Consider the following 18,632-nt stretch of genomic DNA (forward strand, 5'->3'; position numbering starts at 1 on the left):
TACGCGCCTGACAAGCATTATACCTGTTCAACAGCGAAAACGCAACTCTCTCCGACGGTTAGGCATCTTAATTGATTGGGTTAAAATGGAAGTTTGAACAATGGGCGCAGTTTCCAAATAAACATTCAACTCGCCAATAAGAGGGCAAGGAATGTATATAGGCTACTCAAAATATTACACAAAGTAAAGTTTGCACAATGTAAATTTGAAGTAGCAAGAATGTACTTGGTAAGTTGGTCATAGTTCATCATACTTCTTGACAAAGTTACTCTCATGTTGCCGTGATGGCGCAAAATTGACTTGCCTGTTTTATATTTTACTGCAATAATTGGCACACGAGGCCTAATTTCGACTGCGTTATTACGTGCGTTACAAAAGTGAATTCATGCATGCGTCAATGAGTCCAGGCAATGACTGTACTGTTCAGTTTGCACTGACCATAATTATGATTTCACTCTCAGATGACGCATCGTTGACGCAGTCCTGCGCCAAGCAAATGACGGCTCTCTCTCTCTCTCTCTCTCTCATCCAAGGAACACTTAGATAAAACAGGAAGAGAGAGAGAGAGAGAGAGAGAGAGGGGGGGGGGGGACGAGAGCGAAAGTAAAGATATAGAAGAAAAGATGAGAGAGATGGGAGGGTAAGAAAGAGAGTGAAAGCAAGAAAGAAATAGAGTGGGGGAGAAAGAGGAGAGGAAGAACAGAAAGAGAGAGGGGAGGAAGGAGAAGTAGTAGAAGAAGAAGAAGAAAAAGAAGAGAAAGAGAGAGAGAGAGAGAGGGAGAATGAATAGAGAGAGTGAGAGAAAAGTGATATCATTTTTTAAATGTATATTTGTTCCCTCCACAGGGATTTTATTGATTCTTAAATTAGCATGAAATATGTAATTGAACATAAATTACTCTTACTAGCGGTTTACAATATGCAATCAAATATACAGTGATATCAATGAAATCAATGAACTACTGTCAGGCTGATAATACAAACATATGCATATGAAAATCACTTGATAACAAGATTTTTCAACCGAAACCACTTTTTTAAAAGTTCAAGTTTGAAATATATTTTTCATCGTAATAACAGTTTAGTACAGATGCTTTGATAATACCGAAATCAGGAATCATACTTTTTATTTTACAATTATATATCGTTTGTCATATTATAATCAAGATACAGTTAAGTACAATGTTACTATACCTGTATATCCAAATATTTATTTTGAGGTGAAAATTTTAATCTCTTGCCAGTTTCATCAAGTTCCAGTCCTGTAAACCTATCCCACATATTATTAACATGCCTACACTCACATTTTAAATATACAACTGTTTCGATTTGGTCGTTACAAAAGGTACAGCCTTTCCTTGGGACCAGATTCAATTTAAATAGCAAGTCATTTGTAAATAGTATACGCAGCACAACCTTATATTGGAACCAACGCAATTTAACATCAATGGTACACTGTAATCCGAACGAACAGCATAATTCCAAACTTTTGTCATATAGGTAAAATATGCATTTTCATTTGAAAAAAACTTTTTCATACTGTTTTTCTACGAGTTGATATTTTATTTCAGGTCAAAATATGCTTGTAGATTTGGGAATTGATTATTTCAATTTCGTTTTATTCGCTTTATATTTCATATTCTGTGTTATACATGTTGCATTCTCCAATTTTAAACACCAATGTTTATATGCTCATGATTTTTTCTACACCATCTGTAAAAAAAGCACCTCGTAAAGTTACGCTGTTTCCAAATCAAATACATGTACACATATAATTTGTTTTCTACACATAGGACCGATAAATATAATCGAATAAATAAATATGATATATATATATAATGAATAAATATAATTCACTACCCTCATTGACGTGCTTCAAAACGACCTTTTCATTTACTAGATTTATTTTGATGTCATACACTTTTAATATGACATGCTCTGTTAAATACGTGTATATGGTTAATAAACAAATCAAAAATAAACAAATAAAAAAATGCCAAAAAGATCTTAACTGACATTTAAATATTGTTTTTCGGTAATCAGGACGGCTATTGTGATACTAAAAAAACAAAAAACAAAGTGCCTTATCTTTCTAGAATATTAAGATAAGGACGAATAGTCCATTCAGACAAAAAGGTCAACGGACAATAGCCAATCGAGGTGCCCCTACTCAAAGAATTCTTTTTCATGTGCCTTGGTCGCCTTGGTCAAATATTGACAAGTCCCTTCCACTTATGTTATTGTCGACCCGCCCTGATAGATCTAGTGCACTAAATGTCAGATGAGCAGCAAATGGATGGTCGAGGAAAATCGACATATTTTGTTACGAGAATCAGATAAGAGTATCATGCAAAGATTCGAAAATAAACAAACAAGGAAACATTGCATTATGCAGGGATTAAGCAAAATACCCTTATGGGAATAGTAATTAACGAATGGAAGGCATACTAGTTTGGTCAAGTTAAAAGATATTAGACTCTCTTGTAAGATTTGTTAATTGTACGTCGGAAAAGTAGAAGGTACTATACCGAGAGGCCGGGGGAGCCGAGAACCACCTGGGAGTAGAACATAAAGACCTGTGTAAGATTGCAAAATCAACCTCCGAGCTGGGAGAGGATAGTTCCTCCTTAATCAATACTGGTTACTTTTATCGACATTAAACTGTGCGAAATCCCACGGCCACCTTACCAAATATTAATAAATAAAGCTATATACAACTACTACCCTTAGATAGGATAGCTAGTTGTCCCCTTTTAAAATCAAACTACAAAAACTACCCAAAGACAATTCTCCCCACCCCTCGGGCAACTAAAGCCACATATAATTATTACAGATCTTGTAGATATGACTGGTTAGTAAGGTCCTAATTCAGCCATAATGTTACAAAGGTATAAGAAGGCCTATAGTTGTCTTGGGGTTGGTATAAAAAAAGAAGGTGCAATTGTCAGGGTTGGTTTTACTGGTGGGATATAGTTGTCCGAGGTTTGGGGATTTATTTTCCGGGGGTGGGGGGGGGGGGGGGGTTCGGATTATTCGGCAGTGTGAAAGTGGCTGTCAGGGCGTGGTAATTGTTACAGGAGGAGAGTGGTATCTATTGGTTATCATTCATAGAAATTGTACGTGGTGAGTGCCCGCTTTCTCCATTTCCATCATCTTAGACTTACTTTGCGCAATTTGTGCTCATAGGCAGATCCCACTTGGTTAATTCTATATCGCCTCTGTCAAGCCTTATTCAGAAACCTCACTTCAACGATTCAAGGTGCACTAGGCCGCGCTACGAAGGATAACTTTTCAGCCTCCTTCATATTGACATTAATGATAGTACTGTTGCAATCAACGCGAGAGCCATTATCCATTCTCTTTCGAACAAAACGGAATACCATTGAGATGGAAAAGCCCCGAAAATACCATAAGTATTACAGGTCCTTCAATTTGTCGGTCGCATGTTTAATCAACGACTCTCGCAAACATTCTCTTCACTGGGCATGAAAAGGACTACGTATGCCTTCCATTCTTTGTGGAAACTGAAGAGGCAAACATATTCACCGAGCCTCTGCCGAGTTCTGTCTCCGTGTTAGTGGCATCATCCGCACCCGGGAATGTGCGGGGGTGGGAAGGAAGGGAAGGGAGGGGGGGGGGGGGGGGGGAGACACGTCGACCCGAAGCATACCACTGCATGAACCCTAATACAGGCGGCGTCGTGATTTGCAGGGGTTAAATATCCCATTGATCCAATTCCCCCGCCGACACCACTGGTACTTTATGTTTAAGTAGAGTTTTCACGAGAAAAATACACTTACTAAAACCGAACACACCATAAACAATTAACACTTCTTTCATAGCTCATGTTCTTGTAATAATGTTTAGTTTTATCAGAATTCCCAGAAGTTCAATATTGCATGACAAAAGTAAAAGCCTCAAAACAAATGTTACACAAAAATACACTTACTAAAACCGAACACACCATAAACAATTGCCACTTCTTTCATAGCTCATGTTTTTGTAATAATGTTTAGTTTATCAGAATTCCCAGAAGTTCAATATTGCATGACAAAAGTAAAAGCCTTAAAACAAATATTACACAACCCCCCCCCCTCCCCCAAAAAGAAATAAAGCTAAACACCAACAGACCAACATCATTCTGAAAGGGAATCGTAGTACAACAATTATTAATGGTAACAAAAATTGACACGATAAAATAATAATTACGTAATATCATAATTATTTTCATGAGACTTTTCTTATTATATGGCAGTAAAAGTAAGAGTTGACGTTGATAAGAAAAAAAATGTTCATCCTCATAATGATCTTAAAAGGTGGTGTAATCAGCGATATCTATGATGTCATCGTTTAAGCATTGTAAAACAATTCCTCATGCAGTACGAAACCTAAAGTTCTTACATCACATACACGAGCAACTTCCCAAAGAAATCAAATGGTTAGTTTTTAAATATTTGCATAATAGGCCTACCATGCCGTCGATTTCACCTTGTTGATATTGTCTACTTTTATCGTACACGTCCTTTTCATTACCGTCCGACTCCACCCGCCCCCACCCGATGTTACATGTATAATACCCCGGACAGGGCGCTTCCTACAGTCACTTGTGCGACAGGTACCAACGTGGGTTGAACAGTTTTGCCCCCGTCTTAAGTTGCTACTAGTACAACGCCAATATCCATTGTGTTTTCGCTTCTATTGCCGGCGAATTAAACTTGAGAACTTTTTACCGGTACAGGACATAATCGGTAGCCTTGGGAGAGGAAAGTGGATATTTTCTGAAATATATTTTCTCTGGAATGTCGGATGAGTACAAAACTAGTTTTATCGGTAGCAGGTGAAAGGAACTCGTTCAAGATGGGCTGCAGGAAGGAGCTTTTACTATTGACCGTGGCACTCTTGCTATTGCTGTTGACCCCTGCATGTAAGTTTTATTACACTGTCTATCTTTTGAGATTATCCTACAAGTTTATCTATTATGGAGATGAATATTTAGAGCCCGTCGGTTGTAATTTGTATTTTTATTTGAGAGGGGGGGGGGCGGATTGCGAGGGAGTATTAATTGTGTTATTCATCCACGACCAAACACTCATAACCAGCCAAAACAGAGTTCTTTTCGGAAGGTCTTTGCATGTGATAACAAACCTTTGAAATATTAACAGCATTATCAACAACCATAATCGTGAAACATATGGAAATATCTAAAAACAAAACGAAAATAAAATGGTAAATTATCGAGAAATCAATAAACAATTGATTATTAGTACGAAACTTCATATCCTGATTAAATTCCTCATTTCTACTGTTTTAAGGAAACAAGTATTTTTTTGTCTTTCCAAATGAAATATGAGTATCTCAAGGCTTGTTATTTACTAAAACGTTAATTCCATATGCCTATGATTTTCGACCTGTTACAGAATAGCAAATTTCAAGTTAGCCGAAACACGTCATTTTGATTCATGGCTGAAAGTTTCAACTCTTATTAATTCTGGTTTTTCGTTAAAGGATATTCACAGATAACTAGGTCAAATACAATGAAAATTTCTTTAGATTTATATGCGATATCGTTCTTTTCGAACAATATACGCCGGTGTGTGCGAACTGGCCCGTGAAAATTGACCACTGCTCGAAATTTTCCTGAAGACTGTATGTATTAAATGTATATTTCGATTTATACGAAAAAGGGCGATTCTAGAGAAGCCACCCTCCTTGTTTTTCACCCTCTTCGAATTTGTCTTGCTTATAATTGAATTGAAGCGATGCACATGTAGAAAATAAATAAATAATCTGCAAGCCCCCATAAAGTTCCCCACCTCCAACCTTAAAACAATCTTCTGGAACTTAATATATTAAACTCGCACAGCTCTTACTCATATAAATTCACCTATCAACATTATTTTATGGAGGGAATATACTTTGTCAAGTAATTGATAAGAAAAAATATAAAAACATACGTTAACCAAATAATGGCAATCACAAGATCAACTTTAAAAAGGAAAGCAGCCTATGTTGTATATAATGCCAGACGATATTACTAGACATGTTATTGACGTCACATTTTGAAATATGATCTATACCCCGTCTTTACCGTTTGAACAGGTAGATCCATAAAACAAATACTGGCGCTTTCCAATAAAGCAAACACCTTAAAGAATTTATATACCCAGGTCGTAAATATATTCGATAGAAATTCTTTATATGAATGTAATGTATTTATGGAGGGGTATCGCCATAAATTGCTCTTTGTATTTACTTTAAGGTTACATTCAGGTATGTAAAAAGGATATGGCATCAATAACATTATTATATATTGTTTTGATCTGTGTTCATTTACCTTGAATAGTATAGAGATTTGTTCTTCCCTTTTAACGGATTTCATGATTTATGTTCGGGTTTTTCGCATACGCATTAAACGTAGTATATTTGTTCAAATAAATGTTAGGCTTGCACCCAGTTGATAAAAATCGCGTACTCGATCTTGAAAAACAAGACAGAGAAAACATATTGGAACCAGTGGGATTTGAACGTGCCATCTAGCGCTTGCGGGGCAGCGACTCTACCACCATGCCACCAGGAAACAAATACAGTCTCGGCTCTCCTGTCTCATTCTGAGTGCTTATCAATATCCATTAGTCCGCCATTAGGACAATATCTTTCATTTGTAACATTCAAAACAGTCGATTTATCTGTGAGGATAACATGTAGTGAATACCTGTGTAAATGTTATAAAAGAGAACATCACATGTCAATTAATTTTGTAAGGACTTCCTTTTCTCATTTAAATTTATTACGAAGATCTTTAGACCTGTTACATTTTTAACATTTGTTTGTTTATCATTAAAACAAAAAACAAACAAAAATTGTACAAACTGAAAAGAAACCAAACAATACTGGTGGATAACTTGAATGAAGTATAATGAGAGAGGGGTATTCTTAGTAGAGGTGTTGAGTCGATTGGTTTAAGCAATTGTCAATGACTTCAAGTTCAAGTTTATTTTGTTTAACATTTCACAAAAAAAGAATTCACATAAGTGACAAAATTAGAACATAATATGAAATATACTAAAAGTGTCACATTATATAATCAATTCTTTGAAAACACGTCGAAATTAATTGTATTGAAAAGAAGGTTATACAGGGTGAAATGTGAGGTACCTATTGAAAAACTCAGCTTGTAGATTATAGGTTCCCATAAATAAAACTAACATTTGATTGGAGTGGTTGCAATGGTGAAGGACGTAACAATAATAATAGGTGGGCAAGAAGGCCTTAACATAAGATGATATACAAAGTGAAACAAGCAAAAATATCAAATACAGCAAACAAATTAATTTGTTACCAAATAAATGTCACGATAGTCACTTTAAAATATTGAGGTCATTAAACGAGGTCATTGATCGAGGTCACTCGAGTGAGACAGTAGACATGAACAATCATGATACAGTAATATACAATAATATGTAGGCCGTAGCCCAGACACAATCCAAAGTTTCCAACATGCATTCAAATCCATGCACGTCTGCTCCCAGAGAGCCCCAAGGCACGCAAACACATTCACATGCGCCACGCCCCACGCATCCACCGCAGTGTCACCTGCAAAGGTCGTGGGTTCGATCCCCGACACGGCACTAATGTCTTTTGGCAATGCATTACTCTACTTTTGCCACTCCATACCCAGGGGAGAAAGTAATGGGGACCCGGTAGGATGACAAAAGTGTTAATATTGCTATATACCCTCACAGTGACTATAATTATAGTATGAATACTCCCCATGAAGTAGAGATGGCACACGTTGTTGAATCATGGATGAATCGAACCCTCAACCCTAAGATTGAGCGTCAATTGAATTAAGTAATCTATTCCCGACACATCCACTACATAATTGCATGGTTCCATATTGTATGAAGACACCCCAAAAAGAAAATCAGTTATCTCGTGGGCCTCTCTTTTCAAAGGCTTTTGGCTAAATACTGCTGCTGACTTTGAATCACGTCATACTGCGATGTAGATCGATCATTGGCACTTACACCATAGCAAAAGAAATCCTTTTTAAAAATATATCATTCAATAGATAGATTAAACTTTATGTACATCTTAAGGAGACTTTTCAAACGGCCTCTAGGTCAATAGCACACATATAGGCTTATTGTTAATTGTAGAGGGATAGGTGCGTCAACGGGATACCATTCATCAAATGCAATTGACTTTTTCCCACGCCATTTGACACAAAAGCAGACATTTGAATGAATCTTATTTTGGAAAGAACTTTATTTGCCAATAGCAAAACCATTTTGCTAGTGGTATCTGTAGTTGTATGAAATTCGCAGGTGATCTATATACGTGGCGAAGTCCGAATTTCCGGCACTCAAATTGACCACAAATAAACCATTATACATGTGTATAAATGAAGCAAATTAAATGTTATAACTCAATATATTTCCGGATATTTTAATGCTTTCTGCAAGTTAAAGATACTATGTCCCTTTTGCAGCCAACCTCAAATTCTGTAGAACTTTGCAGGAATCATGAATATGTCATGTATGTCCTATTCTGTGAAATTTAAACGTTAGCAGTGTCCTCATATTCAAATTATGCAAGAAAACTCGTTTACTCGCTAAACTTCACTGTTAGACACTATTGTCAGTATTGAGTGACTGACTGGTTTTTTCTTCTTCTTTGGTAATACCATACATAAAATGAGCTGTAAAGGATTTGTCTACTACAATAACCCACTTCTTGTAATGGCCGAAATTAAACTGATTGAATCTTTGCGCAGCATAAAACGTACGACCATGCGGTACAATGGTCTGAAAATCAAAACTATTACTTATTGGCTCTATAGCTCCTAAGTCGATTTGACAACTAATAGTCGTTTTTTTCCCACTTGAAGACATTTTTTTAAGGGGAGTTCTAACTTAGTATTATCTTTCAAATGCCATTAGAATTTAACCTTTTAATTTGTTTGGCCTGCAAAAGGGACATAGTACCTTTAAGGTATCATGATTTGAAAATAGAAGAATACAAAATATTGGGTACATTTTTCTTCAATCCAGAACTGAAAACAAGTCATTTTAGAATGCATCCTCCTTCAGTGATTGCTCACTAGGAAGTGGGTGGGGGTCGGGGGGGGGGGGGGTCGGAGAGGTTATGTTATCCCTCTGATTCTGTGCTTCACCGCCTTGTTACCCCCCCCCCCCCAATTCACTGTCACCACCACCACCACCATCAGTACGCCAGTATCAATGACTTTGCTTGTCCAGTGATATAACTAGCGTAAGATGCGGTCTCCTGCATTGTGTCAACTATGTGTTTCTTTTAAAGGTATTTTCTATAATGTTGAAAATAGCAGAAATTAAATTAAACAAACATACAAAAGAAACTTCTTATCTAGCGTTAACATTTGGGTGGCTCGTAATGGGCATAGAGAGGAGCTGGTGTATTCACTTCATTTGATGCCCGAAAGAAAAATAAATGACAACAAATTGCCACGGGGTATAACAATATTACAAACAGGGCCTACTTCGGCAAACCCAGGTATTAATTCTGCTGTCAATGTCTGAGTGGATCAATCTCATCATATTTTGGACACGCCCCTGGAGATATTTGCACGTGTCATTGCTCAATTCACTGAGGTATGCCGTCTGTATTCTTGTAACAATACATGGTCCAGATTAACCAATTTTACCAATTCGACTAAGAATTTTGTGAAAGGACGAGTCTAGTCAAAAGCTTATTTTGAGGTCAGAGTGAAGAAATAATAATAAAAACATGTCAGCTGTTTACCCAGGGTTGCCCCATCATTATGAAATAGCTGCTGAACCTCTTTACTTACAAAAGATTTCCCTCATTTGCGATAGCAGCTCCAACTTTCAACAATACAGCATTTGTTTTGTTCCGACCAAAGGCGTTTAAAAGAGTGACCGTTATTCAGTAACCCTTATGTATTACGGTTAAACAGTTCATAAATTCGGCTTCTCCACTTTAACTTGAGGGGGGGGGGGGCTCTTTCCAAAGACAACGCAACGAAAGGCTTGGTTTAATTATTTCTTGAACAATAATATTTGACTCGTCGTAAACTAATTTTCGAGTATAAATTCAAATAGAATATACTGATTTGACGTCATAGCGTGGGCGATGATGTTCAAGTTTTAATAAAAGTTTCACAAAGTCATCCTTAGGTTTTACGGACTTTAAGCGGCTTTGTGACCATACAAATCTCCCGGTAAACAAATAATGTAATGATGTAGGCTGAGTGGCCGACATTACATGAACGTTAAAATGAAGAAGAAACAAAATTAAAGAAAACCACATTCAGGATATAGGCTGGAGATTCAGTGATGTTAGTACACAATTTATTTTGACAAAAAAAAGTTATGTTGTTTGTTGCAGCGATGACGCAAAACATTGTGAAGAAGATAAATGTATTCCAAGAATGGAAAGTTTCCGGGTGCAAGCCACATTTAATATTCTCCACCCTCATAATTATTATGGAGAAAAAACTCTATTATTTCAATCATGGATTAAAGTGTGCCCACAAATGAGGAGCCTAATGAATAAAAGTACACATGTATAATGATTTGCGTCGAAGCATATTCATTCCTAGGGGGGGGGGGGGGGGGGGGGTCATCATTATTCAAAGAAAGTGAATGATATATAGTGACGCTTGAAGTTATAGATCTATAGATCCCTCTTGTGTCAATAACATGTATATTCTTCCCGCAAAAAAGGCGCAATAACGACAATTTCTGCGGTTGCGATACACTGTGTAATTTCTTCTTTTCAAAGGATTCATGGAGAATAAAAGTGGTAGACGAAAATCACTATTGTAGGAGTCTTAAATAAATAAACGCACGGATATGATGGAAGTGGCGCCATCTGACAAACAAACCCTTATAGCTTAAGGGGTGTTACAAATAACACTTACATACCTGGCCTCATACAACCGATTATGTCGTCTATTCCCACTTAGGGTACAAAACAAACATTTTGTTTCATTTCATTAAAGAGAACGTTTAAATTTCGATTAGGAATCATCCTTCATGTGTTTATTTAAACACGACCGATAGATCGCTTCGTTGGGATCATATTATTTACACGTCATTTTGCAGTAATTTCGTCGGTCTTATACAACTATAATAGGGACTTTTAGATTTACACGACGAGAGCGTGGACTGCCGCGTGTGACATTGTGTTAAGGCACTGGGCCGTGCCCGGCAGTGCCTTAAAAAGGACGTCACATTAACCTTAAAAGGATGTGACACGTGGCGGTCCACGTTCTCGTCGTGTAAATCTAAAAGTCCCTATTATCGAGTGCACACCCATATCAATACTAGTAATGTTGTCTGTTTTACGGCAGAAATGATAGTTATGTGTTATTTTTTCTTTTTGTAAGTTACACGGGAGATAAATAATGAGTCAAAAACCTAACTGTGTCATCATGATGAAAGATTCTATACGAGGAAAAGTTGAATCAAACTATTCATCACATGCTATCGAGTTATGGTCTCCTATTTGATCGTGTTAATTGTGATACGCCTTGAGCGAGACTAATAAAATAAAACTAGGCGTTGTGGCGTGCGCCTGTAATCCAGCTAAAAAATGGAAGTTACAAACTGATTCAGCCGAGGACGCAGGTTCGAAACTGAGTCACGTCTTTCGGATGGTGACGTTTAAAGGTCGGTCCCAGACGTAAATAATCATATCTGATTGATACACGTCTGTAAAAACCCAATACACACACACACACACATTCTCCATCGCACGATTTTGTATGCTCACTGTCATAGGTTCCTAACTTCATCTTTCGTGGCCGTATTTGATTTTGAGTGGAATTGATGTGTTATGTGATGTCTTAGTTGCAGGGGCGGCGATTTCTTTTCATGACCAGGGAGGGGACAAAATATTTACTTGTACATTTTGCAGGACATTATGCGAGGGAGCATAGAGACCGAGCGAGAAGATTTTTGCATTTTTGTTAGTCTAAACGCTGCACTCTTGGGCCATCCAGAGCCTGCATGAAAGTGTGGTGCACTTTTTTAAATTTCCGGGGTGGGGGACGATCCCCCTAAACAAAATGAGGGGGAGGGGACGTGCCCCCCGCCCCCTTACGGGGCACCATTGCCATGTTGCATGTATATATATATATATATATATATATATATATATATATATATATATAACACAATATGGTAAAACTTCTCTTTATTTTTCTTTTTAGAACATGTTCAAAGAAAACATACAATAATTGTTTCATTTACATAGTTTGAATGTTTATGTCACTGTTCTTCTTGTTGCTCTTATCTTAAATATGTTAAATATCTTCACTGTCTTTCCTTTATTTGTTCTTGTTTCTACATTATAACAGCTAAATCCCTCGTGGTCTACATGATAACGCTTTTCTCCTAATAAGCATCTATGTGATGTTCACGTTCTCTCTATCGTTGCTCCACAAGAACGAAATATTAAAAAGTTACAGAATCGCATTCTCATTGTTAAAGAAAATCTTGAGTTATTAGTTTTGACATTCAGTATGAACGCTGTTTTCATATGACACCAGTATGTGTGTAATATGAAGGTTAATTGATTGACTCGGTCATGATTTTTGAAAATGATTATTTTGGTTAGAATGCCAAGTAGATTATGTGATAAGATAAAATGAACAAATAGTATTAAATTGTATTTCCCAAGATTATGTGTTATTCTGAAGCGCAAGCGGAGTTGAAGGAAGTTGACAACTAAAATGTAAGCTTCATTGGTTTGAATCAAGGAGAAAGTATAGTTTGTAGGCCTGTAAAAGAGCAGGAACACGATTTTAACACGTTTTTAAAATGTTGTTTTGGATAATACCAGATTATTGCCGTACGTTAATATTCATTGGATTAACTGTACCCGCCATATTTGCTTTTGAAAGCTTAGAAAAAGTATTTTAGGATAGTATAAAGTCTGGAAACTATATGATTGGAAATCTAAAAACTGTATAAAAGTGAGCAGAATTAAATTAATGGGAATGTTTGAGTTGTTTGGTCACTTAAAACGTGTTATTTCTTCTCTGTAGTCTGTTATTGTGATTTTATGATACTTGTTCATGCGTATTTCATGATTTATTCTGTGTTTGAACATCATTACTTTGGATGCACCAACACACATAAATATATTTTAAGCACTTTTCCTACATTGAAAGCCAAAGTGATATCGACTGTGAAACTGCATTTAATTAGCTTTATACATGTTATCTAACTCCAGATATATAAAATGTGACGTCATCATGTGACGTCATCATGCAAACAACAGCATGATGAGCAACTCTATTTTCTTGTTAACCGTATTCGACTCTCGGACAAGCCCCGGGGCATCCTGGTTCTGAATAATGCAACCTTCATATTTAATACAAACTGATGTTTAATATAAGAACACAGCGTTCATAATGTCAAAACAATAACTCAAAACTTTCTTTCACAATGTGAATACGTGTCTGGAAGCAACGTTGCTAAAGATTCCAAAGAATAACTTTAAGTGTTGTAGTAACTTTAACTCAGTATACAGATGTTCATAGCCTGCTTTGGAACAGCAACTAAAACTATCAAACTTTTAGTAAACTTAAGAATTTGTAATATCAAAATTATCATAAATAAAATGAACATGTTTGCGATAATACACTTATACATAATTAAATTTCCAATTTATTCATATACTTGTAGCTGTATACAATTATTATGCCTTAGACACAATATCATCTGAAACTATAAGCCAGTTCACGGTTGCAGTCTGAGCATGAGCAGATAAAGGTCATTGCAGAACAAATTTTGAAATACACGGAGACGAAATACTGGATACGTGTTCATGAAAGTTATGTAACATTATTCATTCATGCACATTCAGTGCCATCCATGATACACAGGTGGAAGTATTCTTTGAAAAGGGGAAACAAAGGCTATTTATATAGCACCTCCATCGCTGTAGGAGTGATTATGTCAAAATGTAAAAAGTGGGACCTCTTCATGTTTTTAAGATCTGTGGATATTCGGGGTCATTGCAGTAATGTGCTAACCGTGAACTGGTCTATTTATGTTGCTGTTAGTTCAATAACGCTATATAGAAATCAGTTAATTTTGACAATTATCACCAACTCAGTAATACTTTCTTGATATAAAGTTTAATCAAGGAAATTAAGTGACTTCTCTCTTTCATAATAACTAATTTAGTTTCCCCATTATTCCTATATCATGTGTATATTCTTCTTTAAAAAAGATAAATTGCCAACTTCAGGCACTTGTATTGAATAACGATTCTGCCAAGTGTATCGGTTAAACCTTACATACAGCCTTATATAATCCAAACCAGTATTTTATGCAAATTAACCACTTATGTATATTCCCTCTAAGCTTTAATTTGTTTGCTTTTCGAAAGGATGAAAAGCAAGTTAAACAGCCACTCCTTACACGTATCTTACTATTCAGTTTTGTACCAAGTGTCCTGAATTGAATTTTCTCCGACTATTCTAACTTTTCACTGGTTGTTTACAGTTTTCTTTAGAGTCCCATTCCTGCAAAACCCCTTCAAACAACGAGGCCTTTGTTGCTGAATTCAACGCAAACTAATCTGACGGTCAGCAGAGCTTTTCTTTTGTGAAAGTTCAAATATTATTTGCAAGTCTACACGAATTTTAAATAATTTACTTTTGAGGCTAGCTTTTCCAATTTACATCATCTCTGTCACGTAATGCCCCCTCCACTACTTGTGTAACTGATACATAATAACAGTATATAACACATCCCGCTACGAAAAGTCGAATCATTTGATATCAATGAAATAGCCGTTATACAATTTCCCCTGTTTTTTCTATTAAAATAAAAATGTATACGCTTTTTAAAGAAAATATAAATAAAAGGGATGATCATGAAAACCAACAGTTACACATAATGATGAGGATTATAATAATAATGATGATTATGAAATAAAAATAATGTTATCATTATTATTTGTGTTGTTATTATCATTATTTTTTATTATTTTATCATTATTATTATTATCATTATTATCATCATCATTTTTATATAAATAATCACTACATTAAACGTAAGTTACGCGTGAAAATTTGTGACATAATAAAAAGTGTTGGATATAAAGGATGAAACTTCTCTTCTTCACCATTACCATGGTTACACTGGCTTTAGTCAAGCTAAAGGCTTTCATTAGATACACTTCCTACCAGGTAGGCCTATCTATTTATTCCCTCTGGGCTGAGAGTAGCATATATGGATTAATGTAAAGGAAAGGACACTACTACGACTGGGACTACAATCGCGAAATTTTAGTCTATCCCATGACATCTCAAAAATATTAGCACATCATTTCTTTAAACGTTGAATATGGTTAAACAGTTCATAAATTCGGCTTCTCCACTTTAACTTGAGGGGGGGGGGGGGCTCTTTCCAAAGACAACGCAACGAAAGGCTGGGTTTAATTATTTCTTGAACAATAATATTTGACTCGTCGTAAACTAATTTCCGAGTATAAATTCAAATAGAATAAACTGCTGTGACGTCATAGCGTGGGCGATGATGTTAAAGTTTTAATAAAAGTTTCACAAAGTCATCCTTCGGTTTTACGGACTTTGAGCGGCTTTGTGACCATACAAATCTCCCGGTGAACAAATAATGTAATGATATAGGCTGAGTGGCCGACATTACATGAACGTTAAAATGAAGAAGAAACAAAATTAAAGAAAACCACATTCAGGATATAGGCTGCAGATTCAGTGATGTTTGTACACAATTTATTTTGATAAAAAAAGTTATGTTGTTTGTTGCAGCGATGACGCAAAACATTGTGAACAAGATAAATGTATTCCAAGAAAGGAAAGTTTCCGGGTGCAATGTGCACTATCTCTAAAAAGTGAAAATGCTAAGATTATTTTGGCAACTTTGGACCGCGTGCTTTCTTGCTACATTGTCGAATAGAATAAACTCCATGGAAGCAACATGAAGCGAACTCATCTCATCAAAATAAAAAGTAATATATAAAAAGGTGAGTCGATGGCGTATCGACTGATCGAAAACTTTATACACAGAGAGCCCAATGTAAATGATATATTGAGATAACAACATTACATCAAAATGTAATTTCTTTTAAAAAATAGATACAAAGTAGTCTTCCATGATCAAGTATATATCTTACTGGAAAAAGAGAAAGAAATATTTTTCAAGAGCTATAACTGCTTCTATTTTTGGATACATGTGAAATATATACAATAGGTGACTAGGCGTTGTGGCGTGCGCCTGTAATCCAGCTAACAGTGGAAGTTACAAACTGATTCAGCCGAGGACGCAGGTTCGAAACTGAGTCACGTCTTTCGGATGGTGACGTTAAAAGTCGGTCCCCAGACGTAAATAATCATATCTGATTGATACACGTCTGTAAAAACCCAATTACACACACACACTGGTATTGACATGCAACGTATGACTTTTGATGGGATAAAGTCCTCATGGCATAACAATGATTGCACGTCCTAACATGATATTTTATGAGCATGAATTGTACTTTTAGACCCAAATTGAGTAATATGTGTCCGCGTGTGTATTGTTGGTGTGTGTCTGTGTGTGTTTACTTGTATATACATGAATACACGTAGGCTTATATGGAGCGAGAGAGAGGGAGAGAGAGAGAGAGAGAGAGAACTATATATTGTTGAATTTCCACTTGAATTTAAATTGAACAAAAATGGTTATGAATGAAAGGGAAATATCAACCTACTGACATTTTACAAAACAAAAAACGCAGATATTTACATCATTCTTATCAAGGAGGCAATAAATTTATCATATTCAAGGAAAAGACACATTTTTATGTAGCTTATTATAAATTCCAAAAATCATCTCCAATATTTGTACACTGCATCTATTTGGATGGAGGGGCGCATAATGAACTCTACGAGATATTTGAATCAAACTGCGTCACTTAAAAAAAAGGTAGAACAATCGTGAGTGAACAAATTATTTATATTTGTACCGGACAAATCAAACAATATCCCATTAATAAAAACACATTGTATTGATGTGAATGTTCTTACCGAAAACATGCCCTTTGGAATGTTTACCATAGAGAACGGTTGAGTTTACATTCGTTGATTCATTTATTTCACTTGTGCCATGACTGTACTCGGTAAACCTCCAGACAGAGATAGACAGGGAACCAGGTTCATCTTTAGTAGAACAGACAAAAGTATAACATGTTAAAGAATGAGAAGGATACGAAGCGAAATGAGTAGAAATAAGAGGGAAGGACAAGGAGGAGAAAATAAAAGGACGTAGGAAGATGATGACAAAACCCTCTCTAGCTCTCCTTCTCGTAATCTACAATAACGTGCAGACCAGATAAATCTTAAATTTAGGGAATTTTCTAAAAAGAACCCTTTTCAAATAAATAGTTTTTTGCTATTCGGTAACCAGATACCCTGAATATCGTCGAAAGTGATCAGTGCTCAGTGGCTGCCGGGCTCACGATCAATTGGGCAAAACGAATTTCCGTTTCGGTTCAATAAAATTTGGAGTGGACTATTAGGCTATTATTATTATTATTATTATTATTATTATTATTATTTAAAATGTGTAAACCTATACTTTAGTGAAAAGGAGAGATACGTCAATATAATTATGTTCAGCTACTGATACTGATTCAAATCAACCAAATTTAATGGTGACCCCGAGAACGGGGGGGGGGGGGGTGTTTCACTAAGCCCAAAATCGATCTAAAAATCGATTTGATCAATTTTGAGGGCCTAAAATTGATTTCGATTTTAGGAGCTGTTTCACTAAATAAATAAAATCGATTTTAGTTGATGAAACACCCCCCCCCGGATGTCGAACGGAGTAGTCTTTCTGATATACATGTAAAAAATGTTTGGAATAATGTCGAAAATAATCAAAAGGAAAATAATTACTTTAATCCAGGGAAGTGCAAGAGAGATTATATACCCAACATCAAACTCTTAGGCGTACCTGAAACAAACCATCTCCATATACATATTCATGTTTAAATAGATAGCCTTAAGTAAATGCCGTTCAAAAGGAGCCTATTCTGTTGGAAAGTATTTTGGAATTCAATGAATCTTGTCCTACATGATATGGACAAGAACGGTTATGAGAAATGACTTTCCCACTGCGCATGGGTAGTACAGATTGACGATCATATACAAATTAAAAACGTCATGTCAATGTCTTATGATTTTCCTTTATTTGTCCATATGTTATTGAATTTGCATTTATTTACTATTCGTTGTAATTATACTGGTTATTCATTTATATTCGATGCACACTCCGATCATAATTACTATTTAATTACACTTTTGAACTGTTCCTTGTTTGTCCCCGCTCTGTTAGACTTTCAATATTGTATTACCCTCTGGATTCTGGAACCTTAAACCCACAAGCTATGCTTTCACCTTAGCAGACTCCTTCGTGTCCTCATTTCCAGCTTTAAATGCATTGTTTAACAATGTTTCCAGTTTTAAAAATCTGAGATGCTTGGCCCTACGTTATATCAGTGCCTATGATCTGGTGTAATATTGAAGCCCTAACATAAAAATTGCGCTTCAAAATGATCATGAAGTGCTTCAAAAAAGTAAAAATCTT

The 18,632-nt window shown here is 35.9% G+C and overlaps 1 protein-coding gene across 1 annotated transcript in view; it reads left to right on the plus strand.

Moving 5' to 3' along the window:
- Positions 1-4,655: 4,655 nt before the first annotated feature.
- LOC115926499 (fibropellin-1-like) overlaps positions 4,656-18,632 on the plus strand; it is a 44,098-nt gene continuing 30,121 nt past the window's right edge. Inside the window, exon 1 of the mRNA XM_030991262.1 lies at positions 4,656-4,924. Coding sequence (XP_030847122.1) covers positions 4,807-4,924 — 118 coding nt within the window. The 5' untranslated portion in view covers positions 4,656-4,806. The remainder of the gene's footprint in view (positions 4,925-18,632) is intronic.

This window comes from Strongylocentrotus purpuratus, unplaced genomic scaffold (genome assembly GCF_000002235.5).
Source record: "Strongylocentrotus purpuratus isolate Spur 01 unplaced genomic scaffold, Spur_5.0 spur5_scaffold_2, whole genome shotgun sequence".
Classification (NCBI taxonomy): Eukaryota; Metazoa; Echinodermata; class Echinoidea; order Camarodonta; family Strongylocentrotidae; genus Strongylocentrotus; species Strongylocentrotus purpuratus.